At 33.6% G+C, this 12,579-nt stretch overlaps 2 protein-coding genes across 4 annotated transcripts in view; both read right to left on the reverse strand.

The window, feature by feature from the left end:
- Nucleotides 1-4,446, reverse strand: part of LOC112156413 (ubiquitin carboxyl-terminal hydrolase 26) — a 9,301-nt gene extending 4,855 nt beyond the window's left edge. The window contains exons 1-6 of one of the 3 annotated variants that reach the window (XM_024288679.2): nucleotides 4,307-4,446; nucleotides 4,099-4,233; nucleotides 1,911-2,010; nucleotides 1,720-1,826; nucleotides 1,544-1,614; nucleotides 1,154-1,276 (exon numbers count right to left, since the gene is read on the reverse strand). In XM_024288679.2, the coding sequence (XP_024144447.1) occupies nucleotides 1,154-1,276; nucleotides 1,544-1,614; nucleotides 1,720-1,826; nucleotides 1,911-2,010; nucleotides 4,099-4,225 (528 nt within the window). In that variant the 5' untranslated portion in view covers nucleotides 4,226-4,233; nucleotides 4,307-4,446. Of the gene's footprint in view, nucleotides 1-1,153; nucleotides 1,277-1,543; nucleotides 1,615-1,719; nucleotides 1,830-1,910; nucleotides 2,011-4,098; nucleotides 4,259-4,306 lie in introns of those variants that run through there. The other 2 variants (XM_024288677.2, XM_024288678.2) reach the window with 2 other exon arrangements.
- Nucleotides 4,447-4,577: 131 nt separating this feature from the next.
- LOC112156299 (ubiquitin carboxyl-terminal hydrolase 17-like protein B) lies at nucleotides 4,578-12,491 on the reverse strand. The gene is made up of 11 exons (XM_036216606.1): nucleotides 10,804-12,491; nucleotides 9,937-10,045; nucleotides 9,754-9,863; nucleotides 9,535-9,605; nucleotides 9,338-9,463; nucleotides 8,607-8,702; nucleotides 8,401-8,532; nucleotides 8,197-8,325; nucleotides 8,068-8,099; nucleotides 7,178-7,215; nucleotides 4,578-7,090 (listed from the first exon to the last, which is right to left on the reverse strand). Exons 1-11 carry the CDS (start codon nucleotides 10,817-10,819, stop codon nucleotides 6,177-6,179), a joined length of 1,773 nt encoding a protein of 590 aa, XP_036072499.1. The 5' UTR covers nucleotides 10,820-12,491; the 3' UTR covers nucleotides 4,578-6,176.
- Between the last annotated feature and the right edge of the window lie 88 nt (nucleotides 12,492-12,579).

Below are 12,579 nucleotides of genomic sequence, written 5' to 3' on the forward strand. Positions count from 1 at the left end.
ATAACGTTGATGATTTCTTCTTAGTTCTCACTGCATTTAGTCCAGTTTTAAGATGGACTTTTGCTCCTTTGTTGTGTTTTTAATCATAACTGGATTGATATAAATGCATCTTATTGGTGCATGAAACTGGTTACAAATGCATCTTATTGGTGCATGAAAATGGTTACAAATGCATCTTATTGGTGCATGAAAATGGCTACAAATGCATCTTATTGGTGCATGAAAATGGTTGCAAATTCATCTTATTGGTGCACGACAATGGCTACAAATGCATCTTATTGATGCATGAAAATGGCTACAAATGCATCTTATTGGTGCATGAAAATGGTTACAAATGCATCTTATTGTTGCATGAAAATGGCTACAAATGCATCTTATTGTTGCATGAAAATGGTTACAAATGCATCTTATTGGTGCATGAAAATGGATATAAATGCATCTTATTGGTGCATGAAAATGGCTACAAATGCATCTTATTGGTGCATGAAAATGGCTACAAATGCATCTTATTGGTGCATGAAAATGGTTGCAAATGCATCTTATTGGTGCATGAAAATGGCTACAAATGCATCTTATTGGTGCATGAAAAAGGTTTTAGATGCATCTTTTTAATGCACGGAAAGGGTCGTGGATACTCTGAATCTGGTGTCTGGTGGAAATCAATAATGGCAATTTCAGCTTCCAAACATTTAGATAAGAATTTAGATAAGAAAACCATAACCATAAGAACCATAAGAAAAGTTAACTTAACTAAAAGATCCTTAATGGATGCAATGAAGCGTGAAAAGTGAGGACTTCTTTGTAGAAAACTTCCACTGAGATGAATTTACTCACAGTTTACAAAGACTGATGTTTGAAAAGATTTTTACGATCTACCATAAAACTCCTAAAACTGAAGAACAATGTTTGGTGAGTCCAAGATGATTCAGCTTTCCTACAGCTTGACTACCAATAAACAGTTGGGTGAGGCAAGACGTATAACAGGATAATGTATAAAGTCCAGTCTAATAGTAAGACAAGGGTTCTTAAAGCAACATGTCCTACTGTCTGCTGTATTTTTATCTGAATTGTTAAAATTCTGATTGCATCCTAAGGAGGTTTTAGATGTATAAGTGAGACAAAAAGAGGATGTTGAAAACTTCTCAGAACTCACCACACTGTTTTCACTCTCCGGTTCGCCCAGCGACAGTGGAAGAAGCCAGAATGGAACATTTGTCTGGACCTGCTTCTGACACGACAGACAGGAGCTTCTCTCTGTCATCTCTCCATGAAAGATCTGAAAACACAAAAGTCGTTTCATTAATAATAGAATAAAATAATGGACGTCAAAGTGATTTCAAAATAGATAAAAGATGATCGGAGTAGGATTTTGAGGAATACAATGATGGATTTCGACATCCATTTTTATAAAACTGAAGAGGAATATTCACTTATAAAAGATCAAGACATTGATTGAGCATTTTGAGTTAGACAAACTATCAATGCGTTGAATACATTAGCTACTAAGTAAGATTTTCTACTTAGATGACGGTGATGTTTTTACCTGTGCTGCCTCCGGACTGGTCATCCTTAAAATCTTTTGAAGGTACTCTGCTGCATCTTGTTGTTCATTCACTAAGATGAAAACAGATTTTCACTTGGTGATTAAGTATTGTGTGAAAGACAGACAAAAACCTTTGAAATATTCACAATAAACATGAATTAAAGAGTGATGTGCACCTTTTTCTATTCCAAGAGCTTGGATTATTCTGTAAGCATCTGAGGTTTGAGTCAATAATCTTTTGAACAGATCCTTCAGGTGATGATCAATAAACCCAGACTTGGAACTGCTGCAGACAAACATACAGCAGAGATGAGTGATCACAATCCAAACTGCAAACTTTAACATGTATTTTTATATACTAACAGACCTGTTCACAGCTTCTCTGAAGTCCTCAGTCATGAACAGAACCTGCAGAACACTGTTCAGGTAGCAGGTCGCTCCGTGGTTCATCAAACTATGGTATCGGACTGCAGGAGCAGCAATGATGCATTAAAACTGACAAATATGTTGAGGTTTATGTAAAAGGTGAGTTGTAATGAGCTACAATACATTTACTTCACTATTTAGGAGTTGGTTTTCTGCTGTTTCTAGCCTGTATATGTCCACTTACTTTTTGGTATCATCTGTTGGAAAGACGTACTTTGACATCTGTTTAAGATGTTAAATGAATATAAAGATCTTCAATAAAATTTTAAAGAAATGTAGCAGAGACGATTCAGTTCGACTTTGCAAGCTTAATTAATACACAACTTCCCTGCAGCAATATTTGTGAAATGTTGTCAAAGACAAACACAATGTAGGGAATGCTAGAAAGCAGCTGTGATACATTGGGAGGTAAAAAAGAATAATTTATATTTATTAATTAAATGTATTTATAATAATTAATTGGAATAACAACTTAGTGGTAAAATTAAAACTTAAAGTTACTTAGTTTTTAGGTTTTTTTTAGGATATTTTGAAGTTTTGCCATTTTTTCAGCTACATGCTAGCTGTTTTGGCTAACCTAAGTGTTGTTTTTTTTTTCGTTTTTAGGCTAATTTGGCATTTCGCAAATATTTTAGCATTATTGCAGGTAATGCTTTATATCTAGTTCATAATTTTGTTAAAAAGTTATGCTTAGGGGGAGTAGAAGGTCTTTTCCTCCTCATTTCAAAATGGCAGATTCCAAAAAATCTCAAAAGCATTTTTGGCGGGAAATATTTTTGGCTAATTTTCAAAACTTTAAGGAAAAAATTATGTTTTTATTGACATCACTTTTTGAATTATCACTTTCTGTATTGAAAGAATGTAAAGTTTTCTTGAAAATGAATTTACTACAATACAGTTACATCATTTTGTAAATCTGTGGCTAAATAAAGTGCTTTATTCCTGAACACTCATGTCAATATTTTTATATCTGAAACTAACATTGTTAGGAGGAAAAACCAAATCACCAAATACATCATAACTGATATTGTCTGTGTCTCATAAAAAAATGATTTTTCCCTTTTTTTTGGCAATCTAATCAAATGGCTAAATAACTTCTTAGTTCAGGGGTGGGGCTAGGACTTTAGGAATTCATGGAGTTCTCTTGCGTCTTGTTTAGATCTCTAGTAGATAACTGTCCAACAGCTAATTGTGCAGCATTCTAATAATAATCCAATCTAACCACTAGATTAAACCTTTACCGTGTTCAGTTATGTGACAAGTTAAAAACCTAAACAGAAACATTTATGCTCAATTGTTGTTTTAAAACAAGTTTTTGAGACCTCTGGTTCATTTCTGTAGAAATGTTTGCTACTTCTTGGAATGTAGAACTTCGTGATTTATTATCTGTCAACAAAAATGCTGCACGGTGGCATAGTGGTCAGCTCTTTTCTGTTATTGTGTTTATGTCAATTAAAGATACTGCTTTTGTTATTTTTGTAATGCTTAAAGAAAGAAAGAAGTGTGTATTGATTATATATTAATCTTTGTCAATAATGATCTTGACTCAAATATTTTAGAGGCAAATGTGGGATAAAGCTTTTAGCTTGGGGGGCAGTAGGCCCCCCGTAGCTCCGCCCCTGTTGTAGTTCCAAAACCTTTACATTTTCTGTGGTGTTGTGGGCTTTACATGGATACAAATAAAGGCGTGGATAATAAGCCCAATACTGCAAATAAATAAGGAAAAACTAAATAAATATATATTTTTCTTCTTTAGTTAATTCAAACTAGACAATTCTGCAACTTTTTTTAACCTAATTTCATAAACTTTGGATGAAATGTCATTTTACTTTTTTCCCCCTAATAGTTTCTGTCATAGTTTTACTTTTTTAAATTTATTTAAGATCACTTTTCACTTCAGAACACGATTTCTAGAATCACAGCTGCGTTAAAGACCTCGCGCATGCGCACCTCTCCAGCTCTTTCAGCCGCACTTTAACGGTAAAGTTAATAAACGCACTAAAGCAGACATCTGGATTGTGTGTCAGTCGGTAAAAGCTGATACAAATAGATACATGATTACACTAAGCAGAGTTATAAATAAATAGATAAATAAAACAATATCAAGATGCGTTGGCTGCGTGACTCACATGGACTGTTTGCGTTGACGCTCTCGGTGAACTTCCTGCAGTATTCGCTCATGTTCAGTTTGCTGAAGCAGCAGCGACAGAAAAACACAATGATAGAAATAAACAGAAGTAGCTGCAAGTCCACCATCGGCCGAACTGGAAAAGAAAAATGTTAAAACAACAAAAGGGAAAATAAAGATCTTAACTTAAAAAGTAAACACCAACTTACCATGGATGGAATTGTTTTAAAAGAAAACCGATGAATACCAAAGAAGAATGTGGATGAATAAATCCTCCAAAAATGTTTCAGATTTTCTCTTTCGCTTTTTGTTAACTTAGGAGTGCTGCATTCACGTGCGGTAGTAAAACTCAGCCTTCTAAGGAAATAAACTAGTGGGGCGTGACCATTAATAGTAAACAGTCAGTGGGCGTGGCTTCGTAGATCAGTGTTTATAAGAGACGCACAAACTCTCCCCATAGAGACAGACGCCAAAGAATACTTAGATGTAATTTTATACATACCTCCAAACTTTTAGTTTAGACTAAGTATATTTATGATCAACTACTTTTGTTTGGGGGTTAAAATGACATTATAAACTATGGAAGTAATTCTAAATCTTTACTATATTTTTTGTAAAGATTCATTCACAAAAAAAATACAGTCAGTCTTACAAAAAAAGCATCATCCCTCTAACCAGAACTCACTGAAAGAGCTTCACATACAGCCTGGTCAAACACAGGAAACTGACGCCCTCGTGTGGTGCATTCTGGAACAGAAAGTTACTTTGACTTTCTGAAAAACTCCTCAAGTGGATTCAGAAAATATTAGATACTCCACCAGCATCTGGTCATGTTCTGCAAACCACTGCAGCAGAGTGCTGGAAGGTTACATCATTATCACTGTTTGAAACTAATAATTATACACCTTTTCATTAAAAAAGATTAAGGACACTTTCATTGAAATACAATAATTATTTTGAAAATGGTCGTATAAACTATTTGACATCATGTTCCACAAGTTTGTGTGCAATATTATTAGTTATACAAACAATGACTGGAGAAGTTTAGGTAACTTTACGTGATAAAATGATCAGAAGTAAGTCAAAAGTGATTTAAAAAAATGTTCTTAATTAAGTGATTTGTGTCCAAAAGGATATGCTACTGATGTAAATTGACACTATTGTTCACCAAAGGTTATTTTAGTCTCCTCCCTGTCAGATAAAAAAAGCTCTATTACATTTTATATTTATAATAATACTCAGCTTTTCTGTTAAAATGTAACTTCAACTGATAATCAATCATTTGATCAGGTTAAGGTTATATTAACAACAGTGTGTCAAACCACAACATAATCAGAGTTTTAATAAATACATTTCCTGTAATTTATTTAAACAAAAACTATCACACACATCTGTACGATTATCACATTTGCACAGTTTAAACCTGAAAATTCAAATTCTATTATTAAATATTGTCTTATCATGGAAGTTTTTTAACAAAAAAATAAAAAATAAAAAAAGAGAAAAGAAGAGACAAAACTGTTGCACTGTGAAGGATGCAAAAATACAATTAGTTTATGTTTTTCTTTTTGGGGAATTTCTTCATTTTAAGCATTCAAAACAACAAAAACTAAACAAGAAAACATTTTAAGTAATTTCCTGAAATTACTTCACTTTTTCACCATAATCCTGTTTATATCTTCTATTTGGAGTTAATTACCAATCTTAGTGCACATCATTTAACAAACCCAAAGTATGAATAATAGATGCTTATTGATTACATAAGAAGATATTACATTATTTCTGGAATCATTATTACACATCAAGTGTTAAAATGCTATGATTATTAGTTATAATCAGAATAAGACTATAAAATCAATCATTATTAAAAAATCTGTCTCATTGTCACGACCAAACCTTCTTACAGATTTACTTGTGATGTTAAATGACTGTTCCATGATCTCAGTTCAGAAGTCTCTGTTTCAAATCCGGGTCACAGTGCAGACAGTGAAGACCTCCGTCACCTTTGGGATTCTCCTGAAGTTATGTTTTATTCTTTTTAGGCCTTTTACTTATTCATTATTATGTATATTTTTTGCTCTAACTTGTGTTTGGTCGCACAAATATACCCAAATACCTGTCAAAGTCCTCCATGTTGTTGACCACCTTAACCTTCTTCGCTGATCCATTCAGTTTGATGAATATTTGGTTGTTTTTTATCCAGGTGTCCTGAATTATCTTCTGTCTCTTCAAGTGTCGGGCATTTGTGGCAATCTCTGCTTTCTTTTTGGTCAGCTGTTCACTCATGTACACATCAGTTTCCTTCAGTTTCTGTTTTTGCTTCAATAAATCTTGTTTGTCCTGTTGATTCTTAAAACTTACGATGATCACTGGTTTATTCGGCTTCTGTTTCTTAGGGATCGTGTAGCAGGTAATAATGTTATTCACGTCCAGAGAAATCCCTTTAGACTGGAGGAAACTCTCCACCTGTCGTATCACAGAGATGCCGTCCAGCTCACCGGGATTTGGAGCGTTGTTACCATTAGCTGTGGTTGATTGGAGTTTGATCGGTAATCCAGTAATCCTCACATCGTACGTTTTGGAGTGCTGTTTCAAGTCGGCCACTGGTTTCTTGAGAACATCAATCTTGGGTTCATCGTGGGCTGGAGGTTTCTTTATTTCTTCGGATAACTCCCCAACTTGTTCATCACGTTTTTTCTTTTTGGTTTTAGATCTCTTGGGTTTCTTCAATGTCTTATCTTCTTTGTGTTTTATTCTAGCTCCGTCTTCAGGCTCATCCCTGTTGGAACGCCTTCTCATGTCCTCATCGCCATTCCTTTCTGCTGGGTCAGGATTATCAGGGACACAGATTTGCTGGTGTTTTGGCGAGGATGAGGCAGACAGAGTCGTATCCTCGATGTTAGTTTGATCATTATTTTGGTTCTTTGCTTCATCTTTAAGTTTGGGAGTTGGATGATGGTTGTGACTGTTTGAGGATTCTTTTAAACTGGTATCTGTAACAATATTAAAGAAACAGCTTTAAAAAAAAATTAAATAAAGTCACCTTTTTAAAATAAAGCAGTTACATGTCTGATTCCTACCTTTCTTTCTGTAAAATAGAAGAAATGCAGTTTTGGATCTGATGGAAGACAATTAAAATACAGTTAAAATACATCAATATTTGGGGTGATATCCCATTACATTGTGCCAGATAAATGATTTAAATTCTAGAATTGTCCTGCTAAAATTAATGGCTAGAGAGGGCAGAAGCTCTGATCCTGGCAGCACAGGAACAATCTCTGAGCACCAGAGTGATCGAGGCTCAGATCTACCACACCAGACAAGACCCAAAGTGTAGATCAGAGGTCTGCAACCTGCAGCTCCAGAGCCACATGTCTGTTTTATCTCTGCATGGTGGCTCTCTGGCTGAAGAAAAATAATATAATAGTACGTTTTTCAATTTTTGTAATTTAGATTACTAAGAAATTTTAGGCTATTTTGGAGTTTAGCTAGTAATTAAGCAAACAAGTTAGCTTTTTTAGGCCTAATTTGGCCTCTATTGAGTTTTTTATGCTAATTTGGAGTTTAGCTAAAAATTTAGCAATAAGCTAAAGTTTTTTGGGTAATTTGTTATCTACTGAGATTTTTTAGGCTAATTTAGAGTTTAGCTTCTATTTTAGCATCATGCTAACATTTTTGAGTAATTTAGTTTACTGAGGACTTGTAGGCTATTTTGGAGTTTAGCTAATAATCAAGCAACGAGCTAGCTTTTTGGCTAATTCAGCATCTACTGTATATTTACTAATTTTTACCTACTTAAAGGTAAAAATAAAATAAAAAACTCACATTTTGAGAGATTGTAGTATCTTTTTGTATTTTTTATTTTGATTTTATTGTCCACTATATCTGAATGGAATTAGATCAAATTTAAACGTTTGCATCAGTTTATCATAAAACCAAAAACTATTTGCTGAGCAGAAGAAACACTTACCCTGCACTGCAAATGTTTATATTGTCAGCAATCTGATGAAAATAATGAACAGAAATTAATCAAATCTCCGTAGCATGAACTTAAAGATAATCATTTGGGAGAAAAAAATGTTTAGTTTTGATGTCTTACCTGTCTGACCCATGTGTCATCAAACTGGTACCATCTTTGATCCACCTGGGATCTGATTCTTGAAGTGTAGTGTCCACTTCTCAGATCTCCAACATGGTCAACAACTGCATACAGCTCATATGTCTGATTCTGAACAACAAATATTAAATGTTAGGCTAAAAACGAAACATTAAATTATTAAAAATGACTAAAATCTGATTTTACCTCTGGTATCTTTAAGGTTGTTTGTACATCCACTCTGTCGTTGATTTTGACGTACATCATGTAACGGTAGCTGAAGTCAAACCTCTTCAGCAGCAGAATCAAAACCTCTGGATGATGTTTGACCACATATTTCTAAACCAACAAACACTACAGTGAGTACTAATGTCGTACTAAAGATAAATCAAAAATATGAGGAGAGAACTCACAGTACGAGCATCAACTTTAGTGTCACAGTGTTCACAGTACATCTGGTCTTCTCCTGTAAAATATGATTCTTTGAAGAAGTCATGGATGCCGTCCTCCTGGTAAAATGAAATAATAATGAAAATAAATCAGGAAACGAGATTTATTTCCTTCTTTTGTTAATGTAATTCTATTGAAATAAATACAAGAAAGCTGAATAATTATGAATGTTACACTTTTTACCTGATGATTTCAATGCTGGAATGTCAAGAAATCTTCAGAACTAAAGAAATTCAAGACAGACTTGTTTCTGACACTGAAGACTCACAGATTTATTATCTAACCAACTTTATGCTCTATGCATCGTTTTGGACTGGAAGAAAGCATTTTTATCTTGTTTAATCAAGATCATCATTCTTGTAACAGTTTCAAACCGAGTTCATCTCAAAGTTTTCATAAAGATCTAAAATATAACATACTAAATACTGAGCTTTATTCATTCTAATTTTATAATTCAGTTCAGACCATATGTTTCCAGTTAAGAAATTGTCTTTTTATTGAATAATGGTATATATGAGTGGCAAACAGATTACAAAGAAGCTGTAATTACTGAGAACTGTAATGATATCAGAAAATGTTACAAATAAAAAATAATTTGACCCATTTAGATATAAAAATCAATATAATATTAGAGGCTTTTTAAAAATGTAATTTTATTTCAATGAATGACAATAATAGGTTATCAGAAGCTCACCACACTGTAGACTTCATTGGAGGAATCAACCAGAGAAAGAGGAAGAATCCAGAAAGACTCGTCTGTGTCTGTCTCTGTTTCACATGAAGAACAGAAGCGTCTGTTTGTCAGTTCTGCATGGAAGATCTGAAAACATACATGAACAATTATCTGCTTTGTTTTGGTGTTTTTTTTTCTTCTTCAGTGTGAGGTTTCACCTTTGCAGCTTCTGGACTGGTGAGTTTTAAAATCTTCTGACAATATTCTGCTGCATCTTGTTGTTGATTCACTGGGAGGAGAAAATGCTTCATGTAATTAAAATGAATTAATCAATTTTATAGTAAAACTTATTTTAATTTAATTATCTAGTGTAAAATATTAAAACAGATTTGAGCAGCAAAAGTAAAAGTCATGGTATGAATGATGCTGTGATGTACCTGTGTTTATGTCCAGAACCTTCAATATTTTAAAAGTGTCTGATATTTCCTTTTTTAAGCGATCAAACAAATCTTTCAGGTGATGATCTATGAACTTATGGTTAGAATGGCTGTAAACAGACAAACAGAAACATGAGTGACTCACATTTATGAGCTTTATGTAACTTTACACAAAAATCCGACCTGTTCACAGCTTCTCTGAAGTCCTCAGTCATGAACAGAACCTGCAGAACACTGTTCAGGTAGCAGGTCGCTCCGTGGTTCATCAAGCCATTGTAGCTGACTTTAGGATCTGTAATAATGAATGAACACTCATGACAACTAACCAACAGGATAAATGAAGGCAGAAGCTGAACTCTCCAACGATATTTACACCAGAGTTTACCGACCTTTTAGACTACTTTATGGGTACCGAGTCACGTGAAAGGCCACCAATTTGAAATAAATTTGCTTAGTTTTCCTATACATTATTAAATCAATGAATAATGAGACTCCTCTATGTAAAGACGCTGATTTCTCACCTTAATTATCAACAATGACAATAAGATAGGACACAAATATTCATATTCAGAACTTTATTAATCTGAGATATTGTTATATTTTCAGATGATCACCTACTATCATGTCCCATTTTCACTATTTTTTACCATGTTCATCAGTTATGTAATCTTAAAAATATACTTTCACATTTTTAAACAAATCTTGTCACATTTTGAACTGATCTGCAGCATTTTAACATAATTAATTATTATTGAACTGTGGTAGGTCAGAGGTCACTTTAAATTATCTGAAGTTCATGTATCATGAACATATTTTTTAAGACGTTTTCATGTTTAAATCTATGTAAATGCAAGTGTATTTTTTTTTTTAAAGCAACAGAATAAAAGTGAGTTTTAAACGCAGATCACAGGTGAGTTGAGCTATTTTTAGGAGAGACCTGAGGACACCTTGTGTGGTCCTAGTTGGTGACCCAGTAATAAGGAGATCAGAAAGATCGTCAAGTTTCTAGTTTCTGAAGAGACAAAATGTAAGAAATATTTGGTGAATTACCTGGAGGTTCAACCATGTTGTCTCTGTATCAGCAGCAGCAGCCAGAAAGGAACCAGTCAGCCACCGGATCAGCTGGACATCCAGGGACAATTAAATGGAAGAAACGCGAATAAATAAATAAATAAAATACGTTCTTTAAATACATTTACTGAGAGGACTAAACTAGGAAAATGTCTAAAGACAAATCTTGTCTACTGCTAGCGCTGAGACATAAACACCAATATCCGGGTGTCTAAGCCGAGGAGGACTTTCTTTTTCACTCGTTCACAAACTTGTCGCGCTGCATTGATGACGTCAGAGGCCCGTTACTTCCTTCACGAACTTAGAAACAAATTAAAATAAATAAATAAATAAATAAATACAAAATTAGAAACAGATAATACCATATAGTTGAACTTTGTGCCTTACTACTTGATGACTAAATTATTTTTTCTTGTTTATTTTTTCTAATTATTGCTTCTTCTCCTTTTTATTTTTTATTTATTTTTTTATTTTTTTTACTCATACATTATTTTTTACTCATATTTCCCCCAATGTAATTATTCTGTGTTGGAATATTATTACTATTGTTGCCATTGCTTTGTTTTGGATGCATTTGTCTAATTGTTCTGTAAAACTATTTGGATTCAATAAAGTAAAAAATTTAAAAAAGATAAACCTGGACCTGGATAATTTAGAAACAGATAATGTTTGTTGTTTATAAACAAATTTTTAAAAACATAGAAACAGATAAGCACAGACCCAGAGTAAAGTGTGAAGATTAGGATTATGATTATGATTAAACAAGTAAATGGTTCCTGAGTGCTGCTGTCTCTGCAGCTCACAGCTCCACCAGGGGATGGGTCAAATGTGGAGAACACATTTACACATTTAGGAGTATGACAGTTAATGGGACTTTAACTTAAAAGTTTAATTTTAAATCAGTGCGGCCAACAAAAACATCCAGCCTTGGACACACTTACAATGAGTGCGGGCAATGCAGGAATGCCATCTTGGCTGCATGTATTACATGTGGTCAACATGAATTTTCATCACTTTCTGTGCTGGTCGCACATAAATACATGTGAATAACATATAAGAATATATATTTATATGTTATCTGAACATTACTTTGAGCATCAACCTTTCAATAACTCCTGATTAGACTAGATTTCCTGTTTCTTTTGTGACAGGAATGGAAACTTTGGGGACTGTCCAGTGGATTAATATTTACAGAAAAGATCTTTTTATACATCTTTCTTATTTCCTCATTGCTTTCTTTGTGGTTATACACAAATAACCACGGCTAAAGTGCTTGTAAAATCAGGTGGAACTGTAGAGTAAACCTCAAAGTAAATCCTGTGTGTCTCCAGTCATCACAAACTGTAATGTCAAAAATGTGACTGTTTGAACAGAAATATGTTCAAAGTCCCGCTCAAACTATTAATCTTTTCCGTCAGAATAGTAAGATAGAAATCTTTAGTCTTCAATTAATGCTTTCATTTTATTGGTTGTTTTATACTAAATGACCCAATTTTTTACATATTTTAGCACATGCAATAAAAAAAAAAAAAAAAAACTCAACACTGTAGTGTTTTTTTTAAGTAACCAATTGTGGTCTAAAACACTATTCTGCCCTCCCTGACCTGGGTCCAGTTTGGCAGATAGATGGATAAATCTTAATGACAAGCAGGTTTTCGGATCTTTTGAAGATTTTTTTTCTCCATCAAGAAATGGAACGCTGTTAACAGCATACAAAAAAATGAATGTGTGTTAGCATGATGCTAACTTGACATT

Source organism: Oryzias melastigma, linkage group LG18, assembly GCF_002922805.2.
Source record: "Oryzias melastigma strain HK-1 linkage group LG18, ASM292280v2, whole genome shotgun sequence".
Classification (NCBI taxonomy): Eukaryota; Metazoa; Chordata; class Actinopteri; order Beloniformes; family Adrianichthyidae; genus Oryzias; species Oryzias melastigma.